The sequence below is a fragment of the Leiobunum rupestre genome, chromosome 9, assembly GCF_980474605.1.
Source record: "Leiobunum rupestre chromosome 9, qqLeiRupe1.1.hap1, whole genome shotgun sequence".
Lineage (NCBI taxonomy): Eukaryota > Metazoa > Arthropoda > Arachnida > Opiliones > Sclerosomatidae > Leiobunum > Leiobunum rupestre.
The window spans coordinates 35,159,606-35,176,372 of NC_143392.1; the positions used below are offsets into that span (position 1 = coordinate 35,159,606).

Genomic DNA, 16,767 nt, shown 5'->3' on the forward strand with positions numbered 1-16,767 from the left:
TTACCTTACAAAGCTAGTCAGACTTAGGGAAGCTGGTTTTAAGATATGTTTAAAATTAACTTGATAAAAACAATGCTTGAGCTTTTAAATGATATAGGGTGGATACCCAAAATTTAAGAAAAGCTTGCTAAATGAAATTTTTGCACTTCCTAACCTATTCAATGGGTGAACACAGACTTAAAAAGATAATTTTCAACTATATTGTAAGGCAACTTCCCTTAATTATCGCCCTGAAAACACTGAAGTTTCCTTCAATCCAATAACTTTAGCATATACAAATTTTTCACTTGAATCATCACATTAACTGAACCCAGAAATATTTATCGCGACAGATATTGCATTCACTAGTGGTAAATACACGCTTGGTTATAAATTCATATATAATTCTTATAATAGTTTCTAGTGAAGGCTACCAGTAATTAAGAATTAACATTACAACTAAATAATTATATATAAAAATAATGTGATTTCTAAGGTAGCTTTAAAAAATAACCTAAAACAATCTTACTTTTGAAAAATGACTCTTTAATATCAAAAATCGTCTGTCATACTCGGAAACAATTAATTGATCACTGATGTCGTTTCTAATATTTCTTCAGCTTTTAAAGAAAAAAAAAAGAGTTACTCGAGAATGGTAAAATAGTCTATATTTAAATTTAAAGTGATTCTTATTTTGGATTCCACTTTCACAATGGGAAAAGTGTCTTTCTCAAATGTTGTAATTGCACTAATAGATATGATTGTTAGAACTATTTTAATACATAAGATAGAATCGTTCAGTACTTTGCGGATTTAAAAAGAGGGACTCGTTTAAAAGGATTTAAAGGAAATATTTTAAAACTTCATTTTAATATCATTAGCGTGTAAGTGGTGCATATACCCAAAATTGAGCCGCAAGTTCAGATATGCAAATACATAGAAAATAATATAAAAACATCTTAACTCTACTTTTAATACATCAAAAAAATTCCGATATTCAAATATTTCAAAATACTCAATTAATGTACTAAGTTACGTTTAAAAAGAACCTTTCGTAAACATGAATTCATCCATTTGTTAAACATAGATTCCAGATTAGATGGTGTATATATGATGGGTAAGACTCTTGTCAGAAAGATGAATTCTGCTTTTAATATGTTAAAATACATTTCGACTATACAAATATAGTTTTCGCACTTTAAATTTAAATATAGACTATTTTGCCATTCTCGAGTATCTTGCATATTGAAATTGTTACTCATACAGGGTTACCATTTAATTTTGGAATAGATCACCAAGCTAAAAATATAAAAATTGATAAAAACTTACATGGCTACGTCCTCATCCGAGAACAGCGGAGATGGATTTCTAGTGGACTTGGTTGGATACAAAAAAAGAACAGAGTTGTGATGTCTAAGGGACCAAATCCCTGGGTTTTTATACCCAAAAGGACCCCATACACACTAGGACCCCCATACACACTTTGCCCCCCCATACGTAGGGGCATTTGGGATGTAAAAACAAAAATCTATGAGAATCCCTCGTAGTTTAAACTGAAATAGTTAAGAGATTCTATTCCCGCTACTAGTTTATGGGCCTCCATAAAATTCTACGCGCAAAAAAAAACATTTTTGGTGGGAACACTCGTTTGTTATAACCATTTTAGCGCTAAGAATCCACACCTGATGTAAAAAGTTGGAGGCCACGTTTTCAATTTATTCGCCATAGTCTCTACAAATCATAGAATGTCGTAGAAAAATAAACCGTTTTTATAATACACTCGGCTCTTTTTACCAAAACGACACTTTTAGCTAGCAAGGGGGGACACCCGCTGTGTCTATTTTACGTACGTGGCTAAGGGCAATTCACTACCTTTTGCCCCTTAGGGGGGGGGGGTTATTCCGTAAGACGGATAGCTTTGCTCGTAGTAAAAGTGTTTGAAAATAATGTTACAAGGGGAAAGTGTTTGTCGGTGAAAATAGTTATGAATAGATACACAAAGGGCTCTACCCATTGAACTACTTGGATTTATTACATAACACCACCAAAGATTCCACTCGCACGCTGAGAAAAGTGTTTGATAGCGACGGATAGGGCTTTGACAAGTGGTTGAGAAATAATGAGGGACCCATTGACCTTTAGGTAAGTAGGCCAATTACTCGGGTTTATAGCTACTGGCTGTTTGCATAACATCATGTCAGATGATTCCACCACCCCTACCTAATAGGGACGCTAAAGGGGGGGATCCTCCAACTATCGATAAATCATTTGACCTATTGTCTACCCTTTACCGGGACTTGTAGAATTTCTATCTCTTTGGTTTACCAATATGGGCGTCGCTATACACATAACACCGCAAAATTTGACAAATCGCGTGAGTCATTGAGTCAACCCATTACGTCATCCTGATTACGTCATCAAATTATTATCTATATATAAGGCATTCACCCCCATCATCCATCGTGAGTACACTACAACCCGTTTCTCGAGCATCATGTCTAAACGATCCTGTGCAGATAACGTTCCTGGGTCCACTAAAATGTCTAAATTTGATCCGACTCAGCGGAACATTAACCCTCGGTATTCACTTTCATCCGAGCTTTTCGTTACTACGGGTTTTACGTCTGAGCTCGATATATCTGTAGCTCTATGCAATAAAATCACACACCATGTCTTTGAGATGTCTTCGCGCGCCTGGGACGATTTATACGGGCACTGGGAACAAATAAATGACCCCCAACGGCTGCCCTTTCGATCGCCGTTCCCGCTATCTTATGCGCTAGTGACCGCCGCCATGTCTGACCAAAAAGAATTAACCTTGCAAAGTACGATATCCGAAGCGTCGGTCGTAATCAAAGCGCCTGAAACTCGAGAATTGGACAGACTAAAATATTTCATTAATTCGCACATTCAACTCCTTAAAGTGAACCAAAAACTCTTTGAATTAATGGGTTACGTTATAACCGATAATTATCGTAAAATTTACGAAATATTGTATAAAGAACCATATGCACCAAACAATTTATTTCTATCGGATGAACATGAAAGGTATCATACCCTGGTACGCTACGCGTCCAATACGTAACAGCATTTAAAATTATTGAAGATTTTATAGAAACAGTTGCCAACCAAAATATGTTTTGTGTATTTAACTTTTACAATTTGTTCGCTATGGTATCTACAAACCATAAATATATTAAAAATAAATTGTTTTATCTTTAAGCGTTTTTTTTTCATCCGCTTAATGTACTGTAACTTTGAATGTATAAATAAAACCATATAATTTGTATACACTCTGCTCTTTTTTTCCAAAACACTTTTAGCGATGACCACCCGCTATTTTACGGTACCCTTTTACAACCCTTAGGGGGGCCATATATAAGATGGAAAATAATGGGCGGAAAAGTGTTTGTCGGGCGGAAAGTGTTTGTCGGCGAAAACCCATTGAACTATTTATTACCAACTCGAAAGACAGGTGCCCTAGGCCCGACATTCACTATGACGGATAGGTTTTTACGGACCTATTTAACGGTTTATTGCTGTTTGCATAACATCTTGTCAGTCCACACCACCTGCGGAATAGGGTGATAAATCATCTAACCTATTGACCTAAAATGGGGGAGTTACCACCTAGGTTTTATGAGGGGTATAACATCGTAAATCATCTAACCTATTGACCTCGTAAATCAGCTAACCTTTTGACCTACCGAAAATGTACGCAAAATGGGGGGAAAGGGTGGAATGCTTACCCCCACAGGGGCCTGTTTAACCCCCGTTTCCCCCGCCCGCGGGTTCCCCCTATCGGTATACACACTCACTTATCTCTAGCGTTGGCCATACACGGCTTCAATAAGTAAGTGTCACACTTATTTGATACTTCTGGCCATACACGGCTTCTATGTGTAAGTCACGCACTCTGAGTAAGTGACACACTTATTCTTTTCTTCTGGTCATACGCGGCATCGAGAAGTAAGTTACGCACTCTGCGTAAGGCAAAAAGGAACGCCAGCGGAAATGTGGTTTAAATGGCGCCCAAGGGCCCCTAATTTTTCTAGGGCGCCATAACCTAGCACACCATTAAAAGTAAGATAAATACGTATTTTAAAAAAGAAATCAATTTGTTATGTCACTTAGTTCGGTAATAATTAGAGTGCGTAAATCAACGCTCAAAATCAGAAAAGGGGGATCTAGCGCCCTCCGTTTAAATTACTAAACTTGCACACAGTGTAGAGGTATAGAAGTAATATGGATTAAAAGAGAAACGGAATTTAAAAGTCAACCTTATCCAAAATTATAAGACTGCGTATTTTTTTAAAAAATACCTCACTTTCGGGGCCCCGATCCCAAACATTATGAAAATTCCGTCCAGGCTATAATAGTGCCTGCCGATGGAGATATTAATCGCCTTTGTACCTCGAGCAATCGTGTGTACGGCGGCTGGTCATAAAAATATTTAGTGGCACACTTATTCTTAACTTCTGGGCATAACAAGTATTTAGGGTCACACTTATTTATTACGCGCCTGGTCATACGTTATTCTTATTTCAGGCAGGCTTTCAATGGAATGCGAATATAGTGTCAGCGCGTAAAGAATTCAGGTATGACGCGAAATGGCTAATTAACTCACTTAAAATTAACTTTTTTCAACGCGACTGCAACCTAAGCTGGAATGGGCCTAGAAGAAACTAAACTTGTGGTTTTTGATGAAATCTTACTTACCTTCTTCCTGTCGTACGACGTGCGTAAAAAGGGCGTAAAACGTTGAGTGTTACACTTATTGTTACTTCTGGGCATACGCTGAAAGCTCATCGCGAACAGCCTTGAAAAATGTGAGAGGGAGACTGGCGTTTAGAACTCAATAGACACGCGGATTTACAATGTCGGAAGTTGCGGGGGTCTAAAAAACCTCGCTTAGAATTAAAATTAAGCAACGTAATTGCAAACCTAGGTTATATGGAAACCACAGCTATTCAAAAATGTATCTCTCATGAAAATCGGACTTAATTTAAGGAACGTTATGTAGACTATAACGATTTCAACCAAATTTCGTTCAAAAATCTGTTAAATTTGTTAATTTTGGTTCAGATTATACGACACAAGAAAGTCGCCCTAATTCTATTTTGAAAACCCCGGGCTTGAACTATAGACCGCAAACCTGGCGCCATCTATAGTCAAGCCGAGTGTTCTATTCAAGGTCAGGAGAGACCACCTTTGTTTTAGCAACCCCCCCTTTTTTTTTCTCTCTTTAAATTATATTTTTAAAGTCAACACGGGGGCGATATATAAAGCCGTGCCGGTTATATTAGTGATTAGAGAAAAAAGTATCAGAGACGACTCGAGAGGCTGTCGGACTGCCCAGAGGGGCCGGTGAAACGAGAGCCGAGGCCAAAGTTCAGGAGAGTCCATGTGTTTTGTTCGAGTCAGAGTGAATTATTTTAACGTTATTGTGTTGGACCATATTGTGTTAAGTGCGTGTTCAAGACCGAAGGCAAAACGACCGGAAGAACAACGTAAGACTATTTTTTTCATTTAAAGTGTGATACTGAAAAGTGTATGTTAATGGTTAGAAAATTATTCAGTGGCTACAATAAGATAAGTGTAGAAAAGTATTTGAACTGATGCTAGGTTGGAATTGTAATTAAGGTCTAAAGACCAGAATAAAATCTATATTTCATTGAACCTTGAATTGAATTATTTTCACTCAACTCCTCAATTTATTAGCACGGTTATCCCGAACAATATAAATTTCAATGTAACGGCGGACGAGTGATTCTCGTTAATTTATTTGCGCGGGAGTGGCGAATTTTAAAGAACTGTAGATCCCTCCTACTAAAATCGGCACGATTTCCTAAAATTTTCGCCCAAATCGAAAGCAGTCGTTATAAGACTTTTAGGCGAAAATATAAAACCGCGAAAATTGGGGTCCCGTAAATTAACCTGAAAACTATCCTTAAATTTAATATTTACTGATATAACTAAAGTTGTACGTCAACTGAATCCTAACCTATTCAATAATATTTTTTTAACGTTATCGGACTTAATTTTAAATAAAATATCAACCACACAAAGCGAAACCACAAAAAATAATAAATTGGGCATTTACCCAACTTCTCGGGCTCCGATCCCAAAATTACGAAAATCCCGTCGAGGCTATAATAGTGCCTATCGATTGAGATATCAATCGCCTTTGTACCACTAACGTACCGCGAGCAATCGTGTGTACGTCAGCGGCGGCGGCGGCTACACAGTAGGTGATCGTAATAAACACAATCCCTAAGGATTGTGTGTAAAAACGTTAAATTATCGATTGAAATTATTGTTAAATCACAAAACCCTCTTTTTTCATTTTTGTACTCTTTAAATTTGTTTACTTTTGGTCGCCTTTAGCTGATACATTTTGAGCCGCTACTTCATTGTCAACCGTATAATTCAAGGTCTTTTTTGACCTATTCGAACGAAATTCTTCCTTTTGCTTCCCCTTTTTTTTAGCCTACCAGGAGGGCGAACTTTAGCCCGTTCCCAAGTGTTTTCCAAGAAAATTACGATTGCACCATTTTTTGTAAACCTCCTAGCGGGCGTCCCTTTTGTCAAAAAACGTAGTTAGATTCTCTTCTCACCCCAACGAGTCAACAGCGCCCGAATTCTGATCACGCGAGTTCTGGACTCAACTACATTTCCATACGTTTATAACCAAATCGCGGCGATACTATAATTTTGTAACTCTTTTTTACTTCAGTTAATTTTCCCCTCTTTTAGAATTAAAGTTTTTAAATAAGTTTTCGATCATTTAACGCGTTGTCACGACAAACGAACTGTTTAGATAGGCCTTTAGATTTTTCAGTAAACTTTTATATCCTCCCGCCCCCTTTGCTGTATTTCAAAGTCACATTTTGGTGCCGAAACCCGGGAACTCTGATAACGGTCCTCAAACGGTAAAAATTCCGAAACTACAGATCCGTCACTACAGCGGTAGACACACGGAGTGGCAAACCTTTTGGGGCACCGACGAAAGTCAAATCCACAATAACTGCGACATCGAGAAAGGAGCTAAGTATCACTATTTAAAATCATTTTTGGAAGGGGACGCCGCTAGGGCAATAGAAGGGCTCGCTCCAACAGCTGCAAATTGCGATGAGGCTATCAGTATTTTAAAAGTTCAATTTGGGAGTTCAGCGCTTTTAATAGGCAAACATATGGAAAAACTTTTGAAGCTACCAGAAGTTAGGGAAGCAACCGATGTTCAAGGCTTACGAAAATTACACGATTCATGTAGAATTCAAATTCGAAGCCTCAAATCGTTAGGATTGCTCAACGATACGTACGGTAGCCTTCTATGCCCCATCATAACACAGCGCCTCCGCGCGGAGATCAATCTGGCCTCCAGTAGAGCTTACTCCAATGTCAATCACCTCAAAATAGAAGATCTTTTGTCATTCCTACAAACGGAAATCGCCAGTCGAGAGCGCGCGAAAGTTTTGGGAAAATCGGAGCCGGAGCGAAAGTTCCTAAAGCCGTCGGCCGAGAGACCCAGCTTGCGCGACACTTATCGCAGTCGTAGCCAACGCCCTACCGAGAAACCGCTATCAAGTGGCGCGCTCCAACCGTAGGAAATACGCCACGTCACTGCCTGTTTTGCGACGCCAGCGATCATTTAACCTCTATTTGCGACAAAATGTCCCTAGAGGATAAAAATAATGTCCTTATCAAGAAAAGGCGCTGCTTCGTATGCCTGCGCGAAGGTCATCAGTCCAGAGACTTTCATCCAAGATCCATGAACTGCAGAAAGTGCGGTCGTCGGCATCATCATCTGATCTGCGAGACGGCTCTATATCCGGAGCAGATAAATACGGATGAGACTGGCTCGACTAGCTTAAGGGTAGCGGCTAGCGTGGCCGGCGTTAAGGCTAATACTGTTACCAGGGCCGGCTCAAGAAATATTTTTCACCCGGGCAAGGGGGATTTTTGGCGCCCCTCTTATTTTGAGACTAAATAAATTATAAATTTACCGTTTTCCTGACAATAAATAATCCCTTTAATCCCTTTCTAAATACTTTGTGTAAACGTATTTAATACCTTCTTTATGGTACAGGGTCATTTTACATGGAGCTTGAAACACTAGGTAAGGTGGCAAGACTAGTATACCTTAAGTACTTTAATTATAATGTCCATACTGAATAGTATCACGGTTAATATGTGAAATAAAAGAATTAAGTTTACGAAGAACCCGTGAGTTAAAGATAAAAATAATCCCTGGATATTTTTATTTTTAACTCACGGGTTGTTCTTAGTAAACTTAATTCTTTTATTCATTACATTAATTGCTTTAACAACTTAATTAAGAAACTTTTTACGGGTTTTTTTAAGGCCTACACTTATGAGCTTTTCTGCTTTAACGGCTTCTCTTAATTTACTTTTTTTTTTATAAAAAGAACCAGAATGCTTCTATTTCTCGGACATCCTAATTCAATTCAACGTGACTCTAATTAATATCTATCTAACAAAAACTATTTAACTGAAAGTAATAAATGGCTTTCTGCGCGTGCGCGTAAAATAGAAGAGACTAACGGTAACCACGGACACAAGACAGATTAAATCGTACAGATAGACTGCTTAAGAACTAGCCATCGAAAACGATTTAAATGCATTTTAGAATATTAAATGCAGGTTCATAATAGTCTAAGAAACAAATAGAATTCTTGAAATTGGCCTGCTAGTTTATTTATCATAAAGCTGGATAAATGGACAACGAAATAGCAAGCAAGTACATAGAAGTACTGTATTACTTTGGGCTTCCTTCTATTCTTGTGGCCCTAAATTGGTAAGAGTGTGCAATAACTGGTGGGTTTACCGGGGAGTCGGGGTCCGGCTCTTGTAACCCATAAGGGCGGTGGCGCACTGGGAGATGTTAGCTCTGATCAAATGGTCCTATGTCCACCTCCGACTTCGGCCAGGCTAGCTGGAAACTGAGCTTCGACTCAGGCTAACGGAGAGGGTCCGTGTAAACTAGCCGCCTCGGCGGATTGGGTAGCCTGCTGTGGGGTGGCGGGCCTCCGTGTGAGGGCACGTTGGTCCTGTTTCCCGGCCTTATGGAGTTACACCTCGATCTCCGTGGCCAGCTGTGCCGGGTTATGTGGACCGCTGTGTCCCGTCGTTCCCCTTTAGGAGCTCTCTACAAAGGGTATGACTCTTTACCTACGTAGGTAGGGTGTCGGAAGGAGTTGCTATAGCATCCACTCTTACTCGCACGGCTGTGTGCGAAGTGAGAATTGGTCCACCCATTGCTGCACCTTCTGCTGGGTTGAGTGGCTTGCGTCAAAGGTCCGACCATAAGTAGTAGGGTACTACTACCCTAGGGGCTATCGACTTCCCGTAATCGGTGTACACCCTAACTGTAATGATTACGTATTTTTCTGTAATCTTTTGTACTTTTTTAATCCCGTTATCATTTGTAATCTTCGTACTTATCTGTAATCACCGTAATCATTATGAAATAACGCGTACTCATCTGTAATCACGTGTAATCATCTGTAAAGTGCGTAATCATCTGTAATCACTCTTATTCATTGGAATTATCCTGTACTCAATTACTCATCTGTAACAATTTTAAAGTTTTGGGTTGCCTGTGTACTCATCGTAATCATTATCTTCTCATCATAATCATTCTGTACTCATCGTAATCATTCTGTACTCATCGTAATCATCTGACTCATTAACGATTACGTAATCGGTGTACAGGCAAATTCTTACTGGCTAGCCCCACGCTACTACCCATGCTGGATTTGTCACCTGTCCGGGCTTGGGGACGCTGGCGTAGGGCACTATGATGATAGGCCTCCGGTGGTATGCCCCCTGTTGCTAGGTACACCGGGCTAAAAATTCTGACACACTTCTATTCTTGTAGTATCGCCCAACCACTTTTTCTTCTTCATATTATATACCCTGGTTTATAATGAAAATCCCAGGAAAATGCTTTATCCCGTCAGAACTATGGACCGTAATTTTATGATTTATTTACTATTTTAAAATAAATAGTCGCAAAAAAACCGATCATCGACGATGTTGGACATTTTGGTTGGGAAAACGGTTTGTATTTCTAATTAGCTCAAGATTTTTCAAATTATGTTATGCTTTCTTTAAAATTTTTATAAACAAATCCAATTCTTGGTGTAAACTAAAAAGGCGCACAACTCAATTTTGGCGCCCCTCTCAAAACGGCGCCCCGGGCAGTTGCCCGGGTTGCCCGGCCCTTAAGCCGCCCCTGACTGGTACCATATTACTACAGACAGCAGTAGCGGATGCTCAGAGCTCCAAAGCTGGTAAAGCTCTTCAAGTACGTTGACTGCTAGACACGGGAAGCCACGTGACATTTGTCAAAGAAAATATATCTTGACAGCTTGGCCTACAAACAATCAACGAACAAACCCTCGACCTACACAGGTTCGGTTCTCCCAACGCGGTACGAACCAAGAAAAAGAAGGTACTCCTCACTCTAAGGAGTCGCCACGACCCCTATCAGAAGGTTACTTTAGAGGAATACGAGATTCCGGAGATATGCGGATCAGTATTCGCAGTTCCAAGCGCGGAACTCGCGCAACAGTTCAAGGATAGAAAGCTGGTGATGGCAGACGCTATAGGTATTGAAAATAAGCGAAGTAACTCGTCCTCTATCGATGTTCTCATTGGCGCAGATTATATCGGAGCCGTTTTGTCAGAAAATAGAAAAATAGAACGCTTCGGTCCAACACTAATTAGCTTCGAAACAATTTTCGGGTATACATTACAAGGTCCGACAGCGGTAGGTTCCTCAACCTACGGAATAAACACAGAAGCGATCATGCGAGTCTCAGCATGCGTCGTCGACCAAGAAGAAGAGGTGTCAAACCAGCTTCAGAGGTTTTGGAATATCGAGTCATTCGGCGTTAAAGACTCAAACGAAGATTCTACCACCGGTAACAAGATTATTGAAGACTTCGAAAAATCAACAACTTAAGCTTGTTTTCCACTCTCGCGCGTCATAATGTTATTTTCTTTACGCGCGTAGAAACCTTTGAACGTTTCAAAGCTGAGAAACGCGTCGTTGCGCGCGTCAGTGGAAAACAAGCATTACAATGATGGGCGATTTACCGTTGCGCTACCCTGGAAGTCTACCGTCTCAGAACTTGGCGACAACTATAGGGTCGCCTATATTCGCACGCAGAACCTCATCCAGCGGCTTAGAAAGAACCCCGCTCTACTCCAAGAATACAACTTAATAATCAAGGAACAGCTTGAACCTGGGATCGTCGAGACAGTTAGGCTGGAAGCCAAGTTTAAGTTTTATTGGTCCCGTCGTCCGGATCCCCACCTATGACGGGGGCCGGTGCTGCTCTCCCGGACCACCTGAAGTCGCTGCCAAACCGCGTAAACTTCACACGTGAACTTCAGAAATATCTAGGCCAGCTCTAAGCTGACCTTCTCTTTTACTCTGACGTGATGGGCATCGCCTTTTGTCGGAATTTAAATACTTAAATTTCAGTATAGCTTCCCCCACCCGATTTTTTTTATATAATTTTTTTTAGATAGAGGGCAAGATGGGGATTATTTGAATGTTAAATTTTTTTGGCGGCTAAATTATTTAGACCTATGCTTCAATCTGCCAGGATTTTTTCAGGCGGAGTATAATAGCGTTTTCCATTTGATTGCTCGAGATTCGCTACGAATCTGTCTCTGACGTCTTTGATCTCGCCCCAATCGACTTGAGTAAAACCGCAAAGGGAACATTCCATTGGCATACTCCCGGCTCCGCGCTTTGTTGTTTTTCGTCTGCTAGTAATTTGAATTTTCGCGTCTTGGTTTGACATTTTACCAAAAAATCTAAAAGGAACACGCAAAAATTTGCTCCGATCTCGATCCGTTGATCTGTCGAAATCGGCAGATGGGTTTTGGGCGATCTCGGAGCAGTCAAAAACTCGTCTCTTTCTCTCTCGTCCCAAAGACCTATAGTCGAACCTATAGGCCCCCCTCCGCCCCCCTTTTCCCCATGCGATAATTTCCATGGTACCCTTTTCCCCATAGTCGAATAACCCCAGTAAAGGCCCCCCTCCCCCTTTTTCCCATGCGATAATTTCCATGGTGCAAACTGAATAACGTGGAACGTGTATAATGTGCAAACTGAATAAGGTGGAACGTTAATAACGTGGAACCGGAATAACGTGAATAGTTAAGAAACTGGAATAACGTGAAATCCAATTCTTCAAGGTCATTCAAAAAATATCTGGAGAACCGTTGAGTTTAGAAACTTGGTTCCAATTAGAGAAGTGTGCGCCATGACATTTTAAGGTCTAATGGCTATGACCTTACGCACATTGGCCAATCAGAAGCCGATAAATTTAAGGCATAAACCAGAAGAACATGGTGAAAATAATGCTCCAAAAGACCAAACTGAAGTGTGTGAATAAGTATGAAATCCGCCTTTAATCCTTAATGGTAGGAACATTGGTTTCGTGGACATGAGCTGCTCTGGTACTAATGCGAGGGTTGGCGTTAAAAAATGGCTAACATACCGATGTCTAGGCTGTGTCTCAATGTTTCCAGTAATATTTACTGTTAATTGGAATCGCCTAGTAGCTTATAAAATAGTTGCAATCGTTGTTGGGAATTACGGATGATTTCGCCGAAAACAAGTCACACCATTTCAGCTTTTTGTTGAGCTATAATGTCATGGCGCACACTTTTCTAATTGGAAAACAGTTTCTAAACTCAAAAGTTTCTCGAAATAATTTTTAAATGAATTTCAAGACGTGATTCAAGGTCATTCGACATTCCATTGTTAAATGTCCTCTATCATGATAATTTTATCACGAAAATTTCGTTTACAAAACGCAAGTGGATTCTTACTTATTAACACTTCATTTTGGTCTTTTGGGAATTATTTTCACCATTATTTTCTGGTTTTTACCTTTAATTTATCAACTTCTGATTGGCCACTATGCATGAGATCAAAGCCATTTGACCTTAAAATGTCATGGCGCACACTTTTCTAATTGGAACAAAGCTTCTAAACTCCATGTTTTTCGAGATAATTTTTAAATGACCTTCAAGACATGATTCAAGGTCATTCGACATTCCATTGTAAAAAGTCCCCTATCATGATAATTTTATCAAGAAGATTTCGTTTACAAAACGCGAGTAATTTCTTACTTAAAAACCCTTTATTTGGGAATTATTGTCACCATTACTTTCTGGTTTTTGACTTTAATTTATCGGCTTCTGATTGGAACAAGGGGCATGAGGTCAAACCCATTTGACCTTAAAATGTAAAAAATAAATAAATAATAATCAGCTAGGCTAATACCCAAGACACCACTTTAGGCCTAAGTCATCGACCGACTTTTAAAGCCTTAAATTCAGGTGGCCGGGTTACAATGCGTAGGAGGGTGGTGGCAAGCCCTTCATGCCACGTTAGCCAACAGCTCCCTACACTAACTATTACCGTTAACCTCGACAAGTTTTTATGGAAGGGGAAACCGAAGAGCTCGGGGAAAACCCCTTACACCAGTGGGGAGAGAACTTGCAAACTCAACGCAGAAGGAGTTGTTTCGAGTTTTCACCCAGTGCCACAAGCTGGGATCGAACCCGGCTCCTCTTGCTGCGAGGCGAAAATGCTGACCACTCTGCCACCCACTTGGCGCCCACTTTTTTTTTTAACTGAATCCAAGTTTTTAAACTCAACAATTTGAGATAATGTTTGAAGGATCTTGAAGACATGTTCAAGGTCATAAACTTTTCCGTTTCAAATATCCGCCTACACGAGCTACATGACCTGAAAATTTCAAATACGTAGAAAAAATAAATTTTGATTTATTATCACAGGATCTACTTTTATTTATACCCGGTATATCAAATGTGAAAATGGTTGTCGTGTTACCTAACAGCGTCAAAAATTTATTCTGGGTTTACGTTCAACGATGACATACCAAGATACCAGACTAACCAATGTCAGCCTAAGGTGGATGGTAAAATTCATTTTGCGCCTGAAAATATCCTGCCAGGTTAGGGTATAAAAGGAGGTAAATAAGCCTGTTATACCTCACAATGTAAAGGTACTGTCACGCGCAAAAACGTAATTTTGAAACCGGTGAATTATTAACGACCGAAACAAGTCTAGGTGGCGTAACGGCTCCAGCTTTTTCCGAGGTTACGCCTATAATCATAAGCCTATCATAAGGTCCCCATAAGCAAAGGTCTAGGCCGAATTTTTGACGATCACATACCCGTTATTAAGAGGTGGGTATTCAAAATCTGCACCTCCTAGTGGCCACATCCTCAACTAGGCATTTCCCCAAATGAATTTCGCGCGTTGCATGATGAATGCGCAGAAGGCGTGCGCGAACGTTTTTAGACTTAGAACAACGCGGGAGAAATCTCCACCGCGAGCCCTTAGTACCGTATCCAAGGCTTAATCACAATTTAATAAGTTTCAAGCTTAAATGATTCATCAGAACCTAAAACTGGCTTTTAGAAATAACATAACTTGTTTCTGAAGGTATTTATTTTTCAAATTTGAGATTTAGACGCGTTTTGTGTGGCATTTATCAACCCGAGCGTGGCTGCTCTACCAAGTAAGATAATATTTTAGATGTAGAAATTTTGAAAAAGAAGATGTCGCTACTGTTCTCTCCAGGACAAAGCCGTTAACATGGGCCCCTATGGTAGACCTTTGCTTATGGGGACCTTATGATAGGCTTACGCTATAATCTAGCGTCTTTTACAGTCAAATTAAAAAGTCATAAGAACATTTTTTCTTAAATAAACTATCAAAATATAAGCAAACGATGCAAAAATTATATTAAAATGCAAGTATCATTATTTATAAAGTCAAATTTACTAATAACGATGAGGAAAAACTAATAGCGAACCAAAGGGGGCGTATTTTTCAATCGCGAGTAGCGTTTACCCACTTCCTACCGAAACTCCGAAAAATTACCACCGTAACCAACTATGGATAGCTCATTACAGAAACCGAACAGCGACGGAGGCCAATTTTTTGGAGGTTACCTACCGGAAGTGGGTAATTGCTTCGTTACAAAACCCTCGATTGGAAAGCTTGCTAAATTGCAATCTAGGGTACGAAATCTATATTATCTTTATCTCATGACACAGAGCGCATTTTTCATGATTATAATCTCTATCCTTCTCAAAAAGATCGAGTCTCCCTACATTTTCTAGCCATTTCTCTACGTCTGTAGCAACTTTTATCTCTCTGAACTGTATTTTGAAAATATAGGCCTAGTAAAAATTATTCATTTTAATATCCCACCTATCTTTCACTTTTGGAATCTTAAATAAATACGTGATTTTTCTTTGAAAGTGTTACAATAAAGTGCTGAACAAAAAGTTCCAGACATTTTAAAATATTTTAAGAATGAGACATTTATTAATTAAATTTTTGAGTCCAAAATTCGCAGTTCCTCTTCCTCCCGGCCGCAAGGCGTCGCTGATGGCTGAATTTTTCTTCTTGCGTTTTCGGCGGAGATTCGTATCTCTATAAGCGCAGTTTCCTCTTTTTATCGGGTCGAAACTATTTGAAGTTAATTTGACTCCAGTTTGTAAGTCTAATGGTTCTAGAGATATTTTTGAATGCCCCAGGGAAACTCCCATTTAAGATAAAAACATGATGATACAAAAACCAGTTCTACGAACTGAAAAAACAGTGTTTATTCTTGTAAGTGTTACGGCTAAGAAGGGACTGACATTAAAATAACTTTATAAACGTTAAGAGATTATATACAAAATTAAAGAGTGGAAAAATAATTGTGATGTGCGATTCGAAAATCGCTCTTGTCTACGTAAAAACATGAATTCTAAATTTATTTTAATGTCTGTCCCTTCTTAGCCGTAACACTTACAAGAATAAACACTGTTTTTTCAGTTCGTAGAACTGGTTTTTGTATAATGTATGTCCCCTTTTCAGAAGGAGAAAAAAGATTAAATGGAACGAAATAATTGGTTTCATATGAAAACATACATTTAGAACAGCGAAGACTTAACGAAGTATTTAATTTCTAGTCAAATTTAAAGATAATTCATAAATGATACAAAATCTAGTTGCAAATTGAGTTTGTGAAATAAAATAATTAGCGATTTGACCCGTATGTAATTGTAATTTTGTTATTTCTTGCTATTTCGTTCTCAATTAATCGTTAAGACTTAGATGCTTTTCTCTACTTTTTAATTATTGACGAGTGTTGGTTAAGGACGCGCACATGAATCTGACGGGCGTGTGTTCGAATCTCGTTCCGCAAATGATTTTTATAAAACATTTTCATTTTAATTTTACCTTCAGTTCGAACATTTTATCTGCTTTTTATATCAAATAATTTATATTACTTAAATTTGCCGAATTCATTATCTTGTCATTTTTATTTATTGGGCTCCCAACGCCATCTCGTTACAAAAAAAAATTACTAAGAATTTTGTAATTGCTGTATTTGTTCTCTCCGCTGTGCCCCGGCGCCTTTCCCGTCTCGTATTCCCTCTCTCCCTTCTCTACGAATGGACCGTCTCCGTTTCCCCCATTTACCCCGTTGCCGCTCCCCAAGTAACCGGTACCGCGAAACGGGAATTTGCTAAGAGCGTCGCCAAAAAAATTGAATTTCTTTAAACTAATGATTAAGCACTTAATAAAAACCGAATTAAATCGAAACATATATAAGGCACAGGTTTCCGACGTCAGGAATCCAGTGGTGGTTTTAGATTTCGCCCTGGACAAATAGTTTTAGACATATAAAAATAACAAGCAATGCATGT

General features: G+C 39.2%; 1 protein-coding gene across 1 annotated transcript; it reads left to right on the forward strand.

Annotated features, from left to right (window-relative positions):
- The first annotated feature begins 4,648 nt into the window (after nucleotides 1-4,648).
- Nucleotides 4,649-10,969, forward strand: LOC149927274 (uncharacterized). Its single transcript, XM_090157840.1, has 4 exons — nucleotides 4,649-4,732; nucleotides 6,933-7,582; nucleotides 10,207-10,309; nucleotides 10,373-10,969. The coding sequence occupies exons 1-4, from the start codon at nucleotides 4,649-4,651 to the stop codon at nucleotides 10,967-10,969; spliced, it is 1,434 nt and encodes a 477-aa protein (XP_090013966.1).
- Nucleotides 10,970-16,767: the final 5,798 nt, after the last annotated feature.